At 35.5% G+C, this 22,987-nt stretch overlaps 1 protein-coding gene and 2 pseudogenes across 1 annotated transcript; all 3 read right to left on the reverse strand.

Annotated features, from left to right (window-relative positions):
* Positions 1–2,680: 2,680 nt before the first annotated feature.
* LOC113753008 lies at positions 2,681–4,967 on the reverse strand (annotated as a pseudogene).
* A 1,693-nt stretch (positions 4,968–6,660) lies between these two features.
* Positions 6,661–10,765, reverse strand: LOC113753009 (cytochrome P450 71A2-like). The gene is made up of 2 exons (XM_027297080.1): positions 9,708–10,765; positions 6,661–7,404 (listed from the first exon to the last, which is right to left on the reverse strand). The coding sequence occupies exons 1-2, from the start codon at positions 10,620–10,622 to the stop codon at positions 6,793–6,795; spliced, it is 1,527 nt and encodes a 508-aa protein (XP_027152881.1). The 5' UTR covers positions 10,623–10,765; the 3' UTR covers positions 6,661–6,792.
* A 10,119-nt stretch (positions 10,766–20,884) lies between these two features.
* On the reverse strand, positions 20,885–22,987 carry LOC113753007 (annotated as a pseudogene).

Genomic DNA, 22,987 nt, shown 5'->3' on the forward strand with positions numbered 1-22,987 from the left:
GACAATTATGGCAAAGGCGTTCCTCCAGGACGTTAAAAAAAAGTTTGTCAAGAACAAAAAGTTTAACAAATAATATATCTCAATAATCACTTAACTAATACGATTAAAATTAATATATCTCAATAATTGCTTCACCTACTTCCAAAATATATACACAAAATATATTTAAGACACTTTTTTTCTTTTTTTTTTCTTTTTATTTTTTTCCTTCGCCTACTTCCCTCCAGTCCAATGCAAAAAATTTACTAAATATCCTAATTCTTCACACCCATTTCTGATATGTTATCATGCTCATCTAGGAGTCCAGGCAAACTTGATGTGCCTCGAATATAAGTCGTTAACTTTTAAAATAAAAACAGCCATATTTTTATAAAGGAAAATTGAAATAATTGAAATCGTGCTCATTTGATTTACTCCAATTAATCTAAGGCACAAACAAAATTATGTAATCGAAAGTGCCAATTGCAGAAGTCCTTATTCCTTGCCGTACAACTCCATGTATCCCAATTGCTAAACTCGTAGATACAAGATGACTTGTAATGAACTCTATTTGTCCGTGTAGTTGACTTGATTGTATTGGATGTTTTATTCTTTAAGACGTGATGCTGTTGCAAAAATTCAATATATATATATATATATGTATATATATCTATCTTAGGTCCCTTTTCATTAACTGTAAGGGCAAAGGGGGCCTTTTGATCATCATTTCGATTACTAAATTAGTTTTTTGATTTCTTGTCAAGAGATGTAAAATAAGCTATCTTTAGATTTTGTTCCCAATGTCTAGCAGCCAAAAATGATGCCACGGACAAAAAGCTTCAGCAATTATCTCAGAAAGCAATATTCAGCCCTCCGTAGAGCTGAATTCCAAGCTTCAGTGGCCAAAATTAATGATATTGCTTTTTGGTTGGATTTGTAGTCTTGTTCCTTGGCAATTTCAAATTTTCAATTTTCTGACGGCTAACAAGATTGTTTAAATCGATTTTATAAGGGATTATTTCATAATGTTTTGCATAATAGAGTGCTGTGGTCGATTGGAAGTTGGCATTACTCTAATCCATCCCATCACAAGTTATAATTACTATTGTACTATTCACGATAACAAGTTTGGTAAACTTGTAATAAAAACAAAAAAGCTTCGGGACTGATCTAAAATGTTTGGACTGAATTGGTAATTCCTCAATGTACCTACTTAACTACAACCCAAGAAAAAACTAAGGGCTTTTGGTTTAGCGATTTTTCATATAACTTCTCTATAATTTCAAAAACTATATATAACCCTCTCATAATTTATACTAAAGTATAAAAATGATGGAAATGACTAAAGTGACTAAAATATATAAGCGAAATATGTATGACACTTTAACTCCGTATGGTTATATATCAAAATTATCAAAATTACCATTGTTTAAAAATTAAATTTACTAAAGTGACTAAAATATATAAACATAATATGTATAATAATTTAATCCTGTATGATTTTATTTTTTACTAAATAATCCCCTTATGATTTAATGTTTTGCCAGATAACTCCCTTATATTTTTTTAAATATATACATAATCCCCCGTGGTTAATAAATATTTTTGAACTGTACATAGGTGTACTTTTGACATTTTAATTGACTATATTGTACAATGTAGATTCCATTATTTTGACATTTTAATTCAAACCATAAGTAAATTATGTACAGCTTTCGAAATCATAGAGGATTATGTGAAAAGATGCTAAACCATAAGGGGAAAAATTTTACCCAAAAATCAATGATGTGATTGTGAAGACAATAGCAGTCATCCATCTTCTCATCGAACCAAATGATTAACCAAATTTGCTGTCATCTTTAGATTAGTATTTCTAAACAGATATTCTACTCGAATTGATGTACCAATTGTAGATCCAGGAGTCCTAAAGAGTCATTAAGCATGATTGTTCTATACTTCAACTGTGAACAACGGGCTTAAGGATCGAAGGCTCTAATTGTGATCTGTAATTTATATGATCAAACAATTATTATATACTCAACAAACAACATGTCTATGCAGTAACACAACTGATCTGCATGGGGGTATCATTCAATTGCAGATTTCACCATGAATGTTATGTTTTCGCTCAAAATTTATTTCAACCATTCAAAATTGAAATGGGGTGATCTCAACCATCAATCTTACCCTAATTTCAAAATCCCATCATTCTTCCGGCGTACACTTATTCCCTTTTTTTAAAAAATAAAAATAAAAATCGAAGGTTATGAGTTGCTACCAAACTAATTTTAACAATTATAAGAAAACGAAAAGGAAAGCTTAGTTCTACCCACTGTATACCTCCAATTAGGTCCATTTGTTAATAAACACCAGCATATAGCCACTCTATGCCTCTAATTTTAGTCTAAATTTTTTGTTTTAACTTGGTCCTTTATGCCTTTGTACATTGTCCTAAAATAAGGAGCCTGTCATTTTCTATACTACAATTTTTTGAAGATGAAATGAAGTAGGATTACTGCATAAACTATGTAGTTGAGCCGGAAACTTTCAGTTCAATTGGTTGGTTTGGCTTATAGAGCCAACGAGACTTTGATCTGGTAACTAAAACAAAAAAGATTGAAGTCCCAAGAAAAATGATTCCCGTCTTTGGCATTCGAACAATGTGATTACCCTATCAATAGTCCTTTTCCGTGGAACAAAATTATAGCAGAGATGAAAGATTTTCTTTATTTTCTGTACTGTAACGGGGAAATTTGCTAAGGCCATAATTACATAAATTTACTAGTTTTTATTACAAGAAAGAAGCGGCCTGGAGAAAGAGCACGAAGAGTAAGAATCAAGGTTTTGGAACATCTGTAACCACACTGTGCAATGGACGGTCTCAGATCGAGTCGAAGGAGGCCGACTAAGTTTGCCAGTTTGGGAGGTTGATGAAAAAATGTTCCAGACTTACCACGGCTCCTAGGCCAAAGATGAGACCTTGTATTGCACAGTGCGATTGCAACCCTTCTCAAGAATCAATCCAACACTTGTGTCAAGACAAGAATACAGAATCTGCAGCATTCGGCCATGTTAAGAATTCAAGGAAGTGGGGATGGAATAACAAGAAGAGGAATTTTGCGACGAACTGCAACGTCAGGGCATTCTGTCATATCCAACTCTTTTCCCTGTGCTCCGGGAAATTGCCAATCAAACTTGCTTACCAAATTTGCCAACACAAGTTCATTACTAGCAACAGCAAAAGCGATTCCAGGACAACCCCTCCTACCAGCACCAAATGGGATTAACTGGAAATCATGCCCTTTAAAATCCACAGAGGAATCCAAAAATCTCTCTGGCTTAAAGTTCTCAGGTTCATCCCAATACGCGGGATCTCTACCTATTGCCCAAGCATTGATGATCACCATTGTACCAGCTGCAATATCATATCCCATTATTTTGACATCTTCTCTTGCCTCTCTAGGAACCAGCAACGGAATTGGAGGATGTAAAAGAAGAGTTTCCTTGGTCACTGCTTTTAAATAATGCATCTTTTCTAAGTCAGCCTCAGATATCTCTTCCTTGAGACCAACAACCTCTCTAATTTCAGTTTGCAGTTTCTTTAGGACGATGGGGTGTCTTAAGACCTCTTGTCATTGTCCATTCTGCAACTGTTGCCGTGGTATCAGTTCCAGCAGAGAATACATCCTACAGCTAAAAAATGTGCACTTGTACAGTAATTTTGTTGATTCTCTTGACCAAAGCCCAAAGCTTTTTGGCAATAGTTTTACAGTAATTTTGTTGATTGCCCGTGAGAATGATCAGAGATGACGCAATGAGTTATGACTGAGAAAATGAAGCTTAATGATTTTATATTCACTGCAGAGAAAATTGTGCTTACCAATATTATAGCTTTGACGCTGTCCCTGTCCATGGTTACACCTGTTGCGTTATCTTTATAGATTTTCAGCAAAATATCAAGAAAGTCTTCTCTGCTTTCACCATCAATCGTCTCACCACTTGGCCTGCAGGAATATTTTTCCACTGCACCATCCAACCTTTCTTGGACCACGCCCTCCAAGAACTCATCTACTTCTCTAGCAACGCGATCCACTCTGGCATCGTAACCATTAACTCGATTAATCCAGCGGAGACAGGGCACAGATTTGACTAAACTTCCTCCGTTCAGTAACTCCAAGAATTCGCCCAACAGCAGCTTGAATTTCTTTCCAGTTTCCCCTCCACCGTATTTCCTCCCAAAGCCGATCTGCATACAATATCATTAGTCAGCGAAACAAACATTTCGCTCAAATTCACAGGTGTCGAATCCAAAGAAGCGTCTTTAATCTTCTGCATCATAATCGACGTTTCCTCTTCCCTTATATTACGAAACGCCTGAACTTTTTTGTTGCTCAGGAGCTGAAGAACACAAATACTCTTTTAACTGTCTCCAATACTCGCCATAGGGTGCTACCGATATATCCTTCATGTTATAGAGAAGTTTATTAGCTGTGCTCGAAAATGGCCTATCAGAGAAAATCAAATCGTGGGTTTTCATGATTAGGCTAGCTCCATCAGCTGATGAAACTACAACCGTTGGAACACTACCAAATTTGAGAAACATGATTGGACCATATTTTTGGGCTAAGGAGTGGAGAGGATAGTGAAGCAGTGAGCTTAGCTGATGAAGATTTCCAATAATCGGAAGTCCTGGTGGCGATGGTGGCTGATTCTTTCTCGAATTTGAAACTAATTTGAAGAGAAACCACAGTAAGATTAAAGGAAAAAGCGAAAAAAAGATTGGATGAAACATATATACATCAATCTTTAGCTCCGATACCAAGCCTGAGGAGCTTGCCATTTGCTTTCATCTCCCCTGTATTTTGCTCAGGCTACAAGACTCTGATTTCAGACAAAAAATTGGAAAACAAGAACGGACAAGCTTGTGTCAGTTGGCAGGCGTGTGGTATCTATATGGATAGACTTGCAGAAAAATGACAAAAGAGGAAGAGGATGGAAAAATAAGGACAAATCTATAAGGAGAAAATTACACTTTACTCCCCTATAGTTTAGTATTTTTGTATATAATTCTCTTATAGTTTCAAAAATTATATATAACCCCTTTTACTTTGGATTAAAGTGTCAAAATGACGAAAATAGTCATTCGTAATGAAACCTTTTAAAATGTCAAAATAACCATTGTTTAAAAATTAAAATGATTGAAGTAACCAAAATATAAAACATAATATACATAATACGCTAACTCCACATGGTTTTATATTTATCATATAACCCCCTTATGGTTTAATATTTTATCATATAATCCCTTTAAGATTTTCAAAATATACACATAACCCTCCTGTGGTTAATAAATAATTTTTCAACTTTATATAGGGGTATTTTGACATTTTATATGAATTCGTTATGACATTTTAATTCAAATCATGAGGAGATTATATATAACTTTTGAAACCGTAGGGGGTTATGTACAAAAATACTAAACCACAAGGAATAAAATGTAATTGCCTGAAAAATAAGGACAAATCGAAACCTCTTACAACATGAGAACATATGAGAACAACAAGGACTGGTTTTTTTTTTTTTTTTTTTTACTACGTGCATTGAACTATAGAATTTCAGACAAAACTACAACTTAAAATTTATAACTTTGGGATAGTAAAAAAAGAAAGGGAGAGAAGCTAAAACAATTTCACCTGAGTTTTTTATATTTTTATATCTTGATTAACTGTTTGTATTCTGAATCTTGCTCAATTCCCGTCACAAATGAAAAATATGATTAAACAACAACTGCATTATAATCAAAATAATAGTACGACCCAATACTAAAGAATGGAAATCAACATACAAAATGAATCCATATATCCATAATCCAAAATGAATTTGGCAAATAAAGGGAACAAAAATAAAACCACAATTATAGGGTAAAAAAGAGGAAAATAATTAATTCTTCCGCATTGACGTTTAAAATGAATTCCGGTCTAGAAAAGCCAGGAACATAATTTGGCAACGGAAAAACAAAGGGAAACCAATAAACAATACTATTGGTCCAAAAAGTAAACACCACGGATCGTAAGCCCCGTTCTATTAGCCTCAATGGACCAAGTGAATAACTGTTTTTCGGCCAAGGTACTTCTGGACAAGAATCACAGGGCTCCACACGCGTCTCAGCCCATCACATAAATGTGATTGACTCCCAAGTCCAAGAAGTTTGCTTGTTTCCAAGCCTGTATCTCTACAGTAAATGGCCCGGGGACTTTCCTGGGCCTGGCCCCACATAGGTGTTGACCTTGACCCGGTCACTTCGTCCGCGGTGCAATGCTTCGATGGACTTCAAAACATAAATTAAACATGGGCATACTTCTTTAGAATTCACGATGTGGGCGGAGATAATTTCTACTCTTAAGCTATTGAGCTAGACCCCTAGGCAAAACCTTAAGGTAGAGAAGTAAAAGAGCAGGGGAGGGAAAACCGGCCTTCTCAGTCAATTATTCTAGCAGAAATTCAAAGATTGAAGAATCCGAGGATGCTGCAAAATGCTAAGGAGGAGCAAAGTTTAGGTACTTCCAGGATGCGTTATTATCACTTTATCCCCTTAAAACTATATTACTATTATCAATTTACTTCTTAATATTATCTTTTAGTCACTTCACTCTTATAAGTAATTCAATTCAACATGTTAACAAATTCTAAACAAAAATACCTTTTTATTTTTTTATATTATTACATTATTATTATCACTTATTAATAGTACGAGAACTTCCGCTAGAAATAAGACCACAAAAATAAAAAAGAAAGCATATGAATACGAAGCCATTAACAAAGATATGGGGTGGCAATAGCATGTAGAGGATGTTTTCTGTGAACTGTGATACCAGCTGCTTCAGTCATGTCCAGATCCTCAGGCTTGATTCCATCAGGCAACGCAAAATTAAATTTGTTGACCAATTTTGCCAATGCAAGTTCATTTACGGATATGGCGAAGTTGATACCCGGGCAAACCCTTCGTCCGGCACCAAAAGGAATTAACTCAAAGTTAAAACCTCGAAAATCTATATTGGAATTCAGAAACCTCTCAGGTTGAAATTCCTCAGGGTTCTCCCACAACAGGGGGTCTCTTGCAATTGCACTAGCATTCACCAACACTAGTGTGCCTGCTGCTATATCACACCCCATTATTTTGATGTCTTGGGTTGATTCTCGAGGAACCAGTAATGGAACAGGAACATGAAATCGTAGAGTTTCTTTAATCACTGCTTTTAAGTATCTCATCTTCTCCAAATCATCTTGAGTTATTTCTGGTTTTCCCTGGGTCACTTCTCTTACCTCAGTCTGTAATTTCTGCAAGGTTATAGGTTTCTTTAGAAGTTCTGACATTGCCCATTCCACAACTGACTCTGTTGTGTCAGTTCCATCGACAAGCATGTTCTGCATGACGGAATGAAAGAAAGTGTTGCTTTAGAACATGCATAGATGCTTTTTTTTTTTTTTTTAAATCTAAATTTCCAATTTCAAAAATAATTGGCACGTTTGCACCCAAGTAATAAATTTGTATCACACCTTTCCAAAGAAAAAGAAAAATGAAGACAAATTAACAATATTCATACTATCGCAATAAGCGTTTAATTGCCACGTACAAGACGAAACACTATGTTGCTTTTCCCTCTAAAATGTTGATTATTATTGCTCTTTTTTCCTCCAAAATCTGCAGTTCTGGTATGCAATCCAATTTTAGAAACTCAATCGTGAAGTGCAAAAACTGAAGATTTACGTAGTAGAGTTGAACTTGTCAAAAGATTAATAGGGTTAGGTACATGTAAATTTAAAAGTTACCATGTTATACATTTATTTCAGTCTGAAGTTTGATGCATGTCAAGTTTTTTGCATCACTGGACAGATAACAAATCCTTAAACCTTATCGTTTTGGAAACATTAAATGGTCTCAAGTTTAAGTGCATAAAGTTCGGTTAACCCAAGCAACCATTGAGGAATTTTTTTTTTTTTTTTGAAAATTGTTTACAAGAGAAGGTATTCAAATGCAAGGGATGAATTTTTCTTTTAATCTGATAACAAGGGAAGGTATTCAAATATAAGGGACGAAAATGAGTGTGATTACATACATTCATAGTAATTTTGATATAAATTAAATATACTAAAGAGTGTATATATATAGAGTTGTGTGGTAATTTTAGAATTTTGATAGTGAGTCAACCCTTTTTGTATGTTTACTTATTATCCTTACCTCTTGTTTGGTATGCAGTAATGTCCAAAATAAAAAGGTCTTCTACCCAAAATGGTAGGGATAAATATTTATCATTATTCATTCTTCAATATTTAGTGTGATCAATATTTAGATGTCAGGATAGAATACAATTAATACATATTTGACTTAATTATCCTAGATATGTTTATGACTTTTATTTTTTGTTCAAGTATGTTAATCTTTTGTTTACATGGAATTCGCACATTTTTTGCTTTCAGAATCTTTTGTTTACATGGAATTTCTACTATGTAATCTTTTGTTTTCATTTTTTTTATGAAATTCAAAAAAAAAAAATTCCATACAACTGTTGGACAGAATCAGGTCAAACCTGATGAATCCGAAAAAAAAACAGGTCGAATTTAGGTCACCCATAGGTTGACCTATTAACCCGTTTATGAATTAAAAATAATTTAATAAATATAAAAATGTTTTATCTAACTAAACTAAGTTATTCTTTTTTTTTTCCAAAGGCATTAACCACTTAATCCTAAATGAATTTGTTAAACTTGTGTGAAGTTGGAATCATTACATTATGTTTGGACAAATGATGTATTACATTATTTTCTACTTTTATAGTGTCTTAATTTATTTTAGATCTGGTTTGGGATAAAAACACTTTTACAGTATTTTAATTTATTTCAGATTTGGTTTGAAATTATTTTATCGAGATTTTTATTACTTCATATGTAATTAGTCTTATGTGAAATTAGTTCTGTTAAAAACTACAGTGATAAATTAGTAAATTGAAATTATGTTTGGAGTCATTCGGGTGACCTGCTAACCCGAAAATTTCGGGTTCAGGTCAGGTATCCTGACCCGTTACGAGTTGACGGATTGTATTCGGGTCAGCAGATTGTCTATTGTACATGGGTCTCAACCCGATCCGTCAACTCATATCCGACCCGATTGCCATTCACAAGATATTATGTTAAAGCAAGAAAAAAAAATAAAAAAAAATGAGTCAAACTCAAACATAAACTGATCAAACCGGACAAACCTGGTAAAACTCCAACAGTTGAACAGGCTAGCCACTAGAAATTTTTCCCTTTATATAATTGTTATTATTCAAATCTTCTAATTATAACTAAAATAAGAAAACATTTAATTGAATTAGTGGTTGAACCATGAAGGCATGAACCAAAAGCTCATCTGGTTCATTCAACCATCCAAGTTTAATAATATTGAATTCAGTAAACCTTACAAACCAAATAGATTTTGATCTTGCACATCGGAGTAAAGTAGAAGAATGCCATTTAATAAGTTGTCATGTCCAAGTCAACTAAACTGAAAACATTTGTACGATAGTACCAAACAAAATCTAAACCTTCCAGCCTAGTGCAAGTCACTACCTTCAAAACTAGTACTAGATAATTTATTAGCAGTAAACATAATTCTTTTCAGAGTTGAAACTAATTATAAATTCTCATAGTGCGATGTAATTAAAGAGATGGAGAGAGATTCAATTTACCAGGATGATAGCTTTCATATCATCACGGCCAAGAGCAAAGCCGATAGTGCTTTCCTTATTAACCTCGATCAGAATGTCCACAAAGTCTAGGCATCTTGCCTCAACGGAATGGTCATTTTCAGCCTCACCTTTCCTCTTATTTATGTGCTCTTCTATTACACCCTCAAGAAATTCATCAATCAGTTTAGCAAATTTCTCCACTTTCAAGTCCAAACCATTGAAACGATTAACCCATGAAAGCCAAGGAATGTAGTCTCCTACATCAAAAACACCCAGTAACTCAACAAAAACCATAAAAGTTTCCATAATTTTCCTTCCTTTTTCTTCCTCACTATACTTCCTCCCCAGGGCAACCCTACAAATTATATCATTTGCGAGAGTTACAAATATTTCAGTTAAGTTTACAGCTGAAGAAGAACACATCTGGCTGATCTTTTCGATCATGAGTGATGTCTCTTCTTCTCTAACATACTGATATGACTGAACCCTTTTGTTACTCAAAAGATGCAGCACACAAATGCTTTTGGCTTGTCTCCAATACTCACCATACGGTGTAAATCCTACGTCCTTACTTCCGTAGAATAGTCTATCTTTAATGCTCGATTTAGGCCTGTTTGAAAAAACCAGATCATGGGTTTTCATGATCTGGCTAGCTGCATCAGCGGAAGAGGCTACCAGCACTGGCTTGCTTCCAAAATGAAGTAGCATGAGTGGGCCATATTTTCTTGACAATGATTGGAGGGATCTGTGCGGAAGCAAGCCAAGCTGGTGAAGATTTCCAATTATTGGGAGCTTTGGTGGAGATGGTGGTAGCTTTTTTTGGGGTTTAGAAGCAGCATAGAACCATTTCAAAAGGGCTAGAAGGAATACAACTGAGGAAACTGAGAAAAATAAAAGATCAAAAGAGAACGCCATGGTGTATATGATCTTATGTTTGCCTATTAATGGGCGACTCTTCTTACATAAGATTACAGACTGCTTTTAGAATTGAAATCCCAATAATACACCTGACAACATTAGGACCAGAAATGTATATTTAATTATTTAGTACAAGGGATGATTTAAGTGAGATAGTGCAGATAAATGCGCGTATTACATGTGATTGGAATGGATTAGATAGTGCAGATAAAGGGAATTTAAGTGAGTGGTGTCAAATTCAAAATTTTTTATCTATGTTTAAAAGGAAAAAAAGGGGCCACACGTTACACAGGACAAAATTAATTGATTGGTCTCTGATTTATCTTTTATCTCTTTGTTGGTTGTGGGCCATCATATTTGTGGGCCAAATCACGCAAAAACAAACACGTAGGTTTTCATTCTTAAAAGGAGGAAAAAAGCTTCAGCCACAAGACTGGAAAACCGAGAAAAATATAAGGAGCAGCCACAAGAAGACTTACCTTCTTGTGAGAAGATTTCCAGCCGCATAATTCAAGAGAGAAACAAAGAGGGAGAAAGGGTGAGAGCTAGACTGAAAGTTCTTTGCAACTTTGAAATCTCAATTGAAATGTGATTTGAAATTCGATTGAGATGAAATTTTATGCACACGATTCTCTTGTCAAATTCTACTCATCTTTGATAGTTATAATTTTTAGAGGTGATTTTATAGTAATTTCGCTTGGTTGATATTGATGATATTATTGTCATTCGAATATTTTCAGATAGATTTGTGTATTTCTATTATTGTGATAGTAAAGATTTTTAACTGAACTAGGTCCAGTGATTTTTTCAATTTAGATTTTTCACGTAAAAATGTTGGTGTCCTGTGTCTTTTATTTTTCTTACATTTTATTATCACTATTGGCATTATTACTTGGTGATTTGATTTATTCCTATTTTAACTAGTACTTGAAAAAAGTGAAATTTGTCTTGAGCAAATTCTAACATTATGTGCGTGTATCGGTACCCCTTTCCCAACGCTCTTGGACCTATGGTATTGGAATCATGGAGAAAACTCCTTCGTGAAAAAATAACCATTCATATTTTGCAAAATTTGATTCCAAGAAATAGGAAAAAGACGTTTAGCATGGCATATCTTTTTCTCCTTGGATGAAGAAAGCCGGAACATCGAATATTCCCTTTCGGCCATAGTCCCACAGCCGGCAGTTGATTCTCCTTGTTGCCACGCACATCTTATCAAATGAGCTCTCGCGCAAGAGGGCAAGCCCAAACAAATGCCTATGAAATGTCACTGGAATTGTCGAAATTTACAGCATAATCAGTCTATCTGCCTATGAAACGCCACCGAAGTTGTTCAAAATTACTGAATAACCTGTCCATGAGCACTGTAGCAACTCCAACTCGCACTTTTAGTATAGTGAGGATATCTCAATAATTGCTTCACCGACTTCCAAAATATATACACAAAATATATGTAAGACATTTTTATTCTTTTTTTTTTTTGGCTTTGCCTACTTCCCTCCAGCCCAGTGCAAAAAATTTACTAAATATCCGAATTCTTCACACCCATTTCTGATATGTTATCGTGCTCATCTAGGTGTCCAGCCAAACTTGATGTGCCTCAAATATACGTCATTAACTTCTAAAATAAAAACAGCCATATTTTTACAAAAGAAAATTGAAATTATTCAAATCGTGCCAAATTAGTTGTTTTGATTTCTTGTCAAGAGATGTAAAATAAGCTATCTTTAGATTTTGTTCCAAATGTCTAGCAGCCAAAAAGGATGCCACGAACGAAAAGCTTCAGCAATTATCGCAGAAAGCAGTCTTCTGCCCTCCATGGAGCTGAATTCCAAACTTCAGCCGCCAAAATTAATCATATTGCTTCTTGGTTGGATTTGATTATCATGTTGTGATTGTAGTCTTGTCCCTTGGCAAGTTCAAATTTTCAATTTTCTGACGGCTAACAAGATTGTTTAAATCGATTTTATACGACGGGATTATTTCATAATGTTTTGCATAATAGAGTGCTGTCGTGGCATTACTCTAATCCATCCCATCACAAGTTATAATTACTATTGTACTTAGGGGTGGGCACGGGTCAGGTATCTGTCCCTAATAAGATATGGCTGACCCGACCCTAAAATATCGGATCAGTCATTTTGCGACCCTAACCCGCTCCAATAATCAAACCGATTTCATAAATTTAGTACATATTAGAATTATAATATCTAATAGATAAAACGAAATTTTATGATAATTTTGAGTATATCACCGTTCTCACGCATTTCATCCTTCTATAACATAACAAACACAAGGATAATAAGTATATGACAACTTTTCCAACTTTTCCAAGTATAACAAACACAAGGATAAAACGAAATTTTATGATAATTTTGAGTATATCACCATTCTCACGCATTTCATCCTTTTACAACATAACAAACACAAGAATAATAAGTATATGACAACTTTTCCAACTTCCTTAAGGATATTATGGTACAAGATTGCATCCAAAATGAGTCGATTGTGGAATAAGTTCGGAAAAGAATTGAACAGAGCTAATAATTTTTGAAGAAAGTATAACCAAAATAATCTTGAAAAATTTTCCCCAACTTTCTTACATCTTTGGAATAGACCTTGTTGCATTAAAGGTGATGAAAAAGAAAAATAAATTTCTTGCACTAAAATAAAGGAAACAAATTTAAGAGACACAATTGCAATAAAATAAATAAATAAATGAAAGAGACAAATGTTTTAATTATCTAGCTAACAGAAAATTGGAGCTCCAAACACAAATTTTTGATTGAATTGATCAAAATTTTGCAGAAAAGATCGATGGAAGTAGAATAAAAATGAAAAAGGATGAAAGGGATGAACAATTTTTATGATAGAGTTTTACAAATTTTTCTTTGTTTATTCATTTGGTTCAGGTTTCACCAAGAATATTCAATTTTTTTAGACAAGATGAGGAGAGGCGGATCATATGAGATTAAAATATGAGGTTGTGAACCACTTTACTTACAGTTATGATTAAAAATTATAAAATTATATAATGAACCCTTATTTTTTTAATATTTATATAATATACCCTGCGGGTCGGGTATCCGCGAGTTTTTATTTTACTGATCTGTATCCGTATCTGTTTTTGCGGGTACTCGACCCGCATCTACCCCGCCAAGAAAAATATGATCGGATATCCAATTTTTCGGATCGGATCGGGTTGGTCGGGTTTTGGATCGAATCGAATTTTTGCCCACCCCTAATTGTACTATTCACGATAACATGTTTGGTGCCTCCTCATTTTCTATACTACAATTTTTTGAAGATGAAATGAATTAGGATTACTGCATAAACTATGTAGTTGAGCCGGAGACTTTCAGTTCAATTGGTTGGTTTGGCTTATAGAGCGAACGAGACTTTGATCTGGTAACTAAAACAAAAAAGGTTGAAGTCCCAAGAAAAATGATTCCGGTCTTTGGCATTCGAACAATGTGATTACCCTATCAATAGTCCTTTTCCATGGAACAAAATTATAGCAGAGATGAAAGATTTTCTTTATTTTCGGTACTGTAACGGGGAAATTTGCGAAGGCCATGTTAGAGCGGTAATTTATATCAACCTTTGGTGAAAGCCATCACCTATTAAACCCAAAATCTATATGGCGACTATTAAGAAATAAATTAACAAGAAATAGCGGAAGCGTACCTGAATCCATATTCATAAACTTGATACTTGAATTACCAGAGATTTGGGGTGGCCTTCCAGGTCAACAGGTATTCACCGATCCTTAGAGAGAGGCCTTTAGTTTCTCTCTGGTATCTTTCCTGACGATGGGATATCAGGGAAGAGATATTTTGTGGTATTAGGAAATACTACAACTAAAACGATGCCTGTGACCTGGGGACCATAACCCTATTTATAAGTAACATTCCTGTTACCTTTGGAGCCCTATTTCAGCCCATCATTGAAATAGGAGCCCATAAGTTTCTACACATAAAAGGGCCCACATCCTATTAGACACATTAAACCCAAACTATATTTGATCACTTTAATTGGGTTTAACCTTAATTGACAGTTTGCAATACATAATTATTCACATATAAGTCCAATGTTGGATTAAGGATCCAACAATCTCCCACTTGGACTATATGTGTAACCTTATAATTATGTTTTGCAATTAACCGTATGAGCTCAACTTTACTGTCATTATCACAATGTATCTGTAACCAATTCGGTCCATCAATTACACCAATATAGGATCAAAGCGGCCTTTATTACAATTTCGTAACTCGACCCATCAATGGTCACATATATCAATGCAATTGAATGACATGAATTATGATGTGGATGTGTAGCATGAAAATTTCATGTAATGTGATCAAAACATGCCTATTTCCAACTGGTCCACCTTAAATTTTATGAAATCAAATCATACCAAAATTAGAGTGCAAAAAAATCCAAACTTTATTTATGCATAAAATATCCTTAAATCCTTAATAACTGAAAAATATCATAAGAGCATTTAAAATAACAAACTCCCACTAAAACTATACATCGTTTAATACGACACCCATATGAGCAGTATGCTCATGAAACATTTTGGGTGGCAATCCCTTAGTAAGCGGATCCGCAACCATGGAGTTTGTCCTGATGTGCTCTATTGATAACTGTCCATTCTGCACTCTTTCTTTAACAGTCAGGAACTTGATATCTATATGTTTAGATTTGGTCGAGCTCCTATTGTTATTGGAATATAAGACTGCTGACTTATTGTCACAGAATAATTTGAGTGGTCTTTCAATGCCATCCACTACACGTAATCCTGTGACGAAATTTCGCAGCCAAATTCCCTGGTTGGATGCCTCATAGCAAGCTATAAATTCTGCAGCCATAGTGGAAGATGCTATGAGGGACTGTTTAGCACTCTTCCAGGATATGGCACCTCCAGCCAACAAGTAGACATATCCTGACGTTGACTTCATAGTATCTTTGCATCCATCATAATCGGAATCAGTATACCCAATGATCTCTAACTCATCTGACTTCCGATACGTGAGCATATAGTCCTTTGTTTTCTGTAGATATCGTAAGACCCGTTTGGTTGCTTTCCAATGATCTAATCCAGGATTACTCAAATATCTACCCAACATCCCAGTAATGTACGCAATATCCGGACGCGTACATACTTGAGCATACATTAGACTCCCTACTGCTGAGGCATAAGGAATCTTTTGCATCTCTCTTTCCTCAAAAGCATTCTTGGGACACTGCTCAAGACTAAATTTGTCTCCTTTAGCAACAGGGGTGTCACCTGGTTTATAATTTTGCATGCCATACCTTTTGAGAACCTTTTCGATATAACCCTTTTGTGATAGTCCTAAAATACCCCGAGAGCGCTCACGGTGTATCTGTATGCCTAACACAAAAGATGCATCACCAAGATCTTTCATCTCAAAATTCTTAGTTAGAAATTTCTTGGTTTCATGCAATAGACCAATATCGTTGCTGGCAAGCAAAATATCATCAACATACAATACCAGAAAAATATATTTGCTCCCACAGAACTTATGGTATATACAATCATCCACTAAATTCATCTCGAAACCAAATGAGATGATCACCTGATGAAATTTGAAATACCATTGTCGAGACGCTTGTTTGAGCCCATAGATGGATTTTTTAAGTTTGCAAACCATATTCTTTGGATCTCCTGATACAAAGTTTTCTGGTTGCACCATATAAATTGTCTCATCAATGTTACCATTGAGAAACGCTGTCTTTACATTCATCTGATGTAACTCAAGATCGAAATGTGCCACTAATGCCATGATAATTCTAAAAGAATCCTTTGAAGAGACTGGAGAGAAGGTTTCTTTATAGTCGATACCTTCTTTTTGTGTAAATCCCTTAGCGACAAGGCGAGCTTTGAATCTTCCCACATTGCCTTTCGAATCCCTTTTAATTTTAAATATCCATTTACAACCAATGGGTTTCGCACCTTCTGGCAATGGGACAAGATCCCAAACATCATTGTCCTTCATGGATTTAATCTCCTCATTCATGGCATCGATCCACTTTTGAGAATTTGAACTTTCTATGGCTTGACGGAAGTTGATTGGATCATCTTCCATCAATCCAATGTCATCCTCATGTTCTTGGAGAAAAATAATGTAATCATCTGGCACTGCACTTCTCCTTTCTCTAGTGGATCTTCTTAATGGCACTGGTTCTTGGAGAGGAAGAGTTTGTTCTTCTATAACAGTTTGTTCTTCGACATTGTCTTGATTTGTTATGTCATGATCTTGTTCAGGAATAGGGTCCAAAACAAGATCAATGACACCTGTGGGAATATTAATATATTTCTCTTTAAAGACAATGTCCCTTACTGTATTTTCTCCCCCAAACTCGACATCCTCAAAGAACCGAGCATTTCCCTTCTCAAAAATTGATTTGGCTGTGGGATCATAAAATTTGTAACCTCTGGATCTTTCAGAGTATCCAACAAAATAACAACTAATCGTTCTTGAGTCCAGTTTCTTTTCATTAGGCCTGTAAGGCCTTGCCTCAGCTGGACACCCCCAAACATGCATATGCTTTAAATTGGGCTTTTTCCCTGTCCAAAGCTCATAAGGGGTTTTGATAGTTGCTTTAGTTGGAACTCTATTAAGGATATATGCTGCAGTCTTAAGTGCTTCACCCCAGAGTGACTCTGGTAAGGTAGAATGACATATCATACTCCTTACCATATCCTTAAGCGTTCTATTTCGTCTTTCAGCTACACCATTCATAGTGGGTGAACCCGGCATAGTGTACTGTGGAACGATACCGCATTCCTCTAGGTATTTAGCAAATGGTCCTGGACGTTGTTCACCTGAACTGTCATATCTACCATAGTACTCACCACCACGGTCAGATCTGACGCTTTTAATTCTTTTGTTGAGTTGATTCTCAACTTCAGCTTTAAAATTTTTGAACACGTCCAGTGACTGTGGCTTTTCAGAAATGAGATATATGTAGCCATATCTTGAAAAATCGTCTATGAACGTTATAAAATATTGTTGACCATTCCATGCAGATGTAGGAAATGGTCCACAAATATCTGTATGTATAAGTTCTAAGACGTCTGAGAACCTATTGGCTTCAAATCTCCTTTGATTGGTTTGTTTCCCTTTTATACAGTTAATGCAATCATCAAAATCTGTAAAATTCAAGGGGCCGAGAATTTCATTTGACACAAGCCTTCCCATTCTCCGTTTGGAGATATGTCCCAATCTCTTGTGCCATAATGCAGCTGAATTCTCATTGGCTAATTTTCTTTTAACTCCTCTAGTACTCAAATGCAGAGATTCATTAAATGAGGTAATTGTGTCAATTAAATATAGATTATCGTAGTGCATTAAAGAACCAGAACCAACCAATTTTGAATCATGAAACAATTCAAATTTTCCATTTCCAAATGAACAAAAATAACCAAATTTGTCCAAAGCAGAAATAGAAATTAAATTCCGTCTAAAAGACGGTACAACAAATGTCTCATTGAGATCCAAATAAAGTCCGGTCTTTAACAATAATCTAAAAACTCCAATTGCCTCAACTTGAACTGTTTTGCCATCGCCCACGTAGATATATCTTTCACTATCATTAGGCTTTCGGCAATTCAGGCAACCCTGCATAGACACACTGATGTGAGTTGTTGCACCAGAATCTAACCACCATATGTGTCTAGGTACCGAAGTTAAATTAACCTCAGAACAAACCAAATTACTATATTTCATTGAAACAAGGCGTGTCAAGAGCGTACTAACTTCAGCCTTTTCGTTCTTGACAAACCTTTTTTCAATGTCCTGAAGGAACTCTTTAGCGGTTACAGTCGTTTCTGACATTGTTCCCCTGAATGCTTCTGGAACGGCCTTTTTAATGATCATCAGACACAAGCGATTTGATCTCTCCCACCTCTCATTATTTCTCTTTTCATCAGAGGTACTCTGATCTGTAAGAGGTGGGGGTGAATCATTCTTTAACGCAAGGTCGAGATCCATTACTCCAAGTACTATCAAGAGATTTTCTTTCCAGGACTTGAAATTTGTGCCATTCAGCATAGGAATATTATTGATATTGGAAGTAATGTTTGTAAGATCATTCGCAACTGAACAGAAAACATAACATAATTAAAACAAACTCACATAAATTAAAACAATAATAAATTCAAATAATAGCAGTCCCATCTCAAGATACCGATATTCCATTAATATTTCGTCTTTGGACAAAAATATTAACTTCTGAGTGATATCTTGGTGCAGTAATAAATACTGATAATAATAACATGTCGAAAATAAATTTTCCTTTGGGCCAATTTATAAATCACATGTAAAATCCAAATAATTATCACGTACTTATTACCACAAGTGCACATGTAATTTCATTGAATATTGACCTTCCTTTGGGCCGATCAATATTCATAAAATTACTAGTGCCCAACTAATTATATTTTAAAATAAATTAATTTCCATAATAGAGGTCACTTTGGTGGCATATTATTTCAATTAATTTATTCCAAAATATATATAATCATACCAATATTCAAATTTAAAATTATCTAAATTAAACAAAAAAATTTAATCAAAGTCAACTTTGGTCAACTTTGGTCAAAACGTGGTCAAATATGGTCAAATCAATCAAATTAAATCATGACTTATTGGACCAAAAGTCCATATCCATAATTTGACCCACAATTAACATTTAAGCCCAAAAATTTTCTTGAAATCCATAAGTACTTTATAAGAAAAAACTACATATTTAATGGGCCACACATATGGATTTTATAGGGCTTAAATGTCCTATTTAACTTTATTAGAGTTCACTTTAATTAGAGAAACCCTAATATCCTTAACATGAATAAATACATATTGGTTCTTAAATAAGAAAACAAGTAAAAATTCAAGTTAATTGTCCTAATTTTATAACCAAAAGCATACCCATAACTGAATTCCAGCGATATAAACAATTAACTAGGCAATTAGACAATCGGCCAACTTAAAATCTCATAAAAAAACAATGGAAGGCCAAACAGTGAATCAATGAAACCAAAGTGGGACCGCAGAATTCAATGGTAACCAAAACAACATATAGTATAATTCGTGGATGAACTACTGCCATGAGCACTAACATATGCAAATAATCAAGACCGAATAGCATTTGACCAAGAAAGTCTTATGAAGACTTGTTCTTTACATTCGTGGAACCCACGAATTCATGGTCTGAGTTGACCAAACCTATGAAGATAACATGATTGATACAAGAAGCATTCAGGTGGACTACAAGAACTCACGTGGCCAGAAAAGTGATGGCCATTCAAGTGCGTGTTAGCTAATACCAAACAAACCAAAGCTTTGTTACCATGGGGCCCGAAGTCATAAGAAGGCAACATATCAATTATGACCAGACAATTCATCACGGATGCTGGATTCATATTGTGATTTGGCCAGACCCACGAAACCAGAAACTAAAAACATTAACAAGTAAAAAAACTTTACCGATAACATAACTAAAGCACTGGATTCTATGTGCCGCTTCGGTTCATGTTTCAACACAAATTAAAAAATATGCATACATCCACAGCCGAATTCAAGAGGCACATATATGTGTGTGTAACCATATGTATATATATTAACATAAATTATGAAATCCAAATTATTTCCTAATAATCAACCATATAGGCTCTGATACCACTTGTTAGAGCGGTAATTTATATCAACCTTTGGTGAAAGCCATCACCTATTAAACCCAAAATCTATATGGCGACTATTAAGAAATAAATTAACAAGAAATAGCGGAAGCGTACCTGAATCCATATTCATAAACTTGATACTTGAATTACCAGAGATTTGGGGTGGCCTTCCAGGTCAACAGGTATTCACCGATCCTTAGAGAGAGGCCTTTAGTTTCTCTCTGGTATCTTTCCTGACGATGGGATATCAGGGAAGAGATATTTTGTGGTATTAGGAAATACTACAACTAAAACGATGCCTGTGACCTGGGGACCATAACCCTATTTATAAGTAACATTCCTGTTACCTTTGGAGCCCTATTTCAGCCCATCATTGAAATAGGAGCCCATAAGTTTCTACACATAAAAGGGCCCACATCCTATTAGACACATTAAACCCAAACTATATTTGATCACTTTAATTGGGTTTAACCTTAATTGACAGTTTGCAATACATAATTATTCACATATAAGTCCAATGTTGGATTAAGGATCCAACAGGCCATAATTACATAAATTTACTAGTTTTTATTACAAGAAAGAAGCGGCCTCGGGAAAGAGCACGAAGAGTAAGAATCAAGGTTTTGGAACATCTGTAACCACACTGTGCAATGGACGGTCTCAGATCGAGTCGAAGGAGGCCGACTAAGTTTGGGAGGTTGATGAAAAAATGTTCCAGACTTACCACGGCTCCTAGGCCAAAGATGAGACCTTGTATTGCACGGTGCGATTGCAACCCTTCTCAAGAATCAATCCAACACTTGTATCAAGACAAGAATACAGAATCTGCAGCATTCGGCCATGTTAAGAATTCAAGGAAGTGGGGATGGAATAACAAGAAGAGGAATTTTGCGACGAACTGCAACGCCAGGGCATTCTGTCATATCCAACTCTTTTCCCTGTGCTCCGGGAAATTGCCAATCAAACTTGCCTACCAAATTTGCCAACACAAGTTCATTACTGGCAACAGCAAAAGCGATTCCAGGACAACCCCTCCTACCAGCACCAAATGGGATTAACTGGAAATCATGCCTTTTGAAATCTATAGATGAATCCATAAATCTCTCGGGCATAAAGTTCACAGGTTCATCCCAATATGCAGGATCTCTACCTATTGCCCAAGCATTGATGATCACCATTGTACCAGCTGCAATATCATATCCCATTATTTTGACATCTTCTCTTGCTTCTCTAGGAACCAGCAACGGAATTGGAGGATGTAAGCGAAGAGTTTCCTTGATCACTGCTTTCAAATAATGCATCTCGGCCAAGTCATCCTCGGATATCTGTTCTTTGCCACCAACAACCCCTCTTATTTCAGTTTGCAATTTCTTTAGGATAATGGGGTGTCTTAAGACCTCTGCCATTGCCCATTCTGCAACTGTAGCCGTGGTATCAGTTCCAGCAGAGAATACATCCTACAGTCAAAAAGATTTACACTTAAAATCAATGATTTGTTGATTGTTCGTGAGAATGATCAGAGATGAAGCTTAATGATTTTATATTCAGAAAAAATGATTTTATAGAAGCTTAATGATTTTATACTCAGAAAATGAAGCTTAATGATTTTATATTGACTGCGCAGAGAAAATTGTGCTTACCAATATTATAGCTTTGACGCTGTCCCTGTCCATGGTTACACCTGTTGCGTTATCTTTATAGATTTTCAGCAAAATATCAAGAAAGTCTTCTCTGCTTTCACCATCAATCGTCTCACCACTTGACCCGCAGGAATATTTTTCCACTGCACCATCCAACCTTTCTTGGACCACGCCCTCCAAGAACTCATCTACTTCTCTAGCAACGCGATCCACTCTGGCATCGTAACCATTAACTTGATTAATCCAGCTGAGACAGGGCACAGATTTGACTAAAATTCCTCCGTTCAGTAACTCCAAGAATTCGCCCAACAGCAGCTTGAATTTCTTTCCAGTTTCCCCTGCACCGTATTTCCTCCCAAAAGCCGATCTGCATACAATATCATTAGTCAGCGAAACAAACATTTCGCTCAAATTCACAGGTGTCGAATCCAAAGAAGCGTCTTTAATCTTCTGCATCATAATCGACGTTTCCTCTTCCCTTATATTACGAAACGCCTGAACTTTTTTGTTGCTCAGGAGCTGAAGAACACAAATACTCTTTTAACTGTCTCCAATACTCGCCATAGGGTGCTACCGATATATCCTTCATGTTATAGAGAAGTTTATTAGCTGTGCTCGAAAATGGCCTATCAGAGAAAATCAAATCGTGGGTTTTCATGATTAGGCTAGCTCCATCAGCTGATGAAACTACAACCGTTGGAACACTACCAAATTTGAGAAACATGATTGGACCATATTTTTGGGCTAAGGAGTGGAGAGGATAGTGAGGCAGTGAGCTTAGCTGATGAAGATTTCCAATAATCGGAAGTCCTGGTGGCGATGGTGGCTGATTCTTTCTCGAATTTGAAACTAATTTGAAGAGAAACCACAGTAAGATTAAAGGAAAAAGAGAAAAAAAGATTGGATGAAACATATATACATCAATCTTTAGCTCCGATACCAAGCCTGATGAGCTTGCCATTTGCTTTAATCTCCCCTGTATTTTGCTCAGGCTACAAGACTCTGATTTCAGA

This window comes from Coffea eugenioides, chromosome 11, assembly GCF_003713205.1.
Source record: "Coffea eugenioides isolate CCC68of chromosome 11, Ceug_1.0, whole genome shotgun sequence".
NCBI lineage: Eukaryota > Viridiplantae > Streptophyta > Magnoliopsida > Gentianales > Rubiaceae > Coffea > Coffea eugenioides.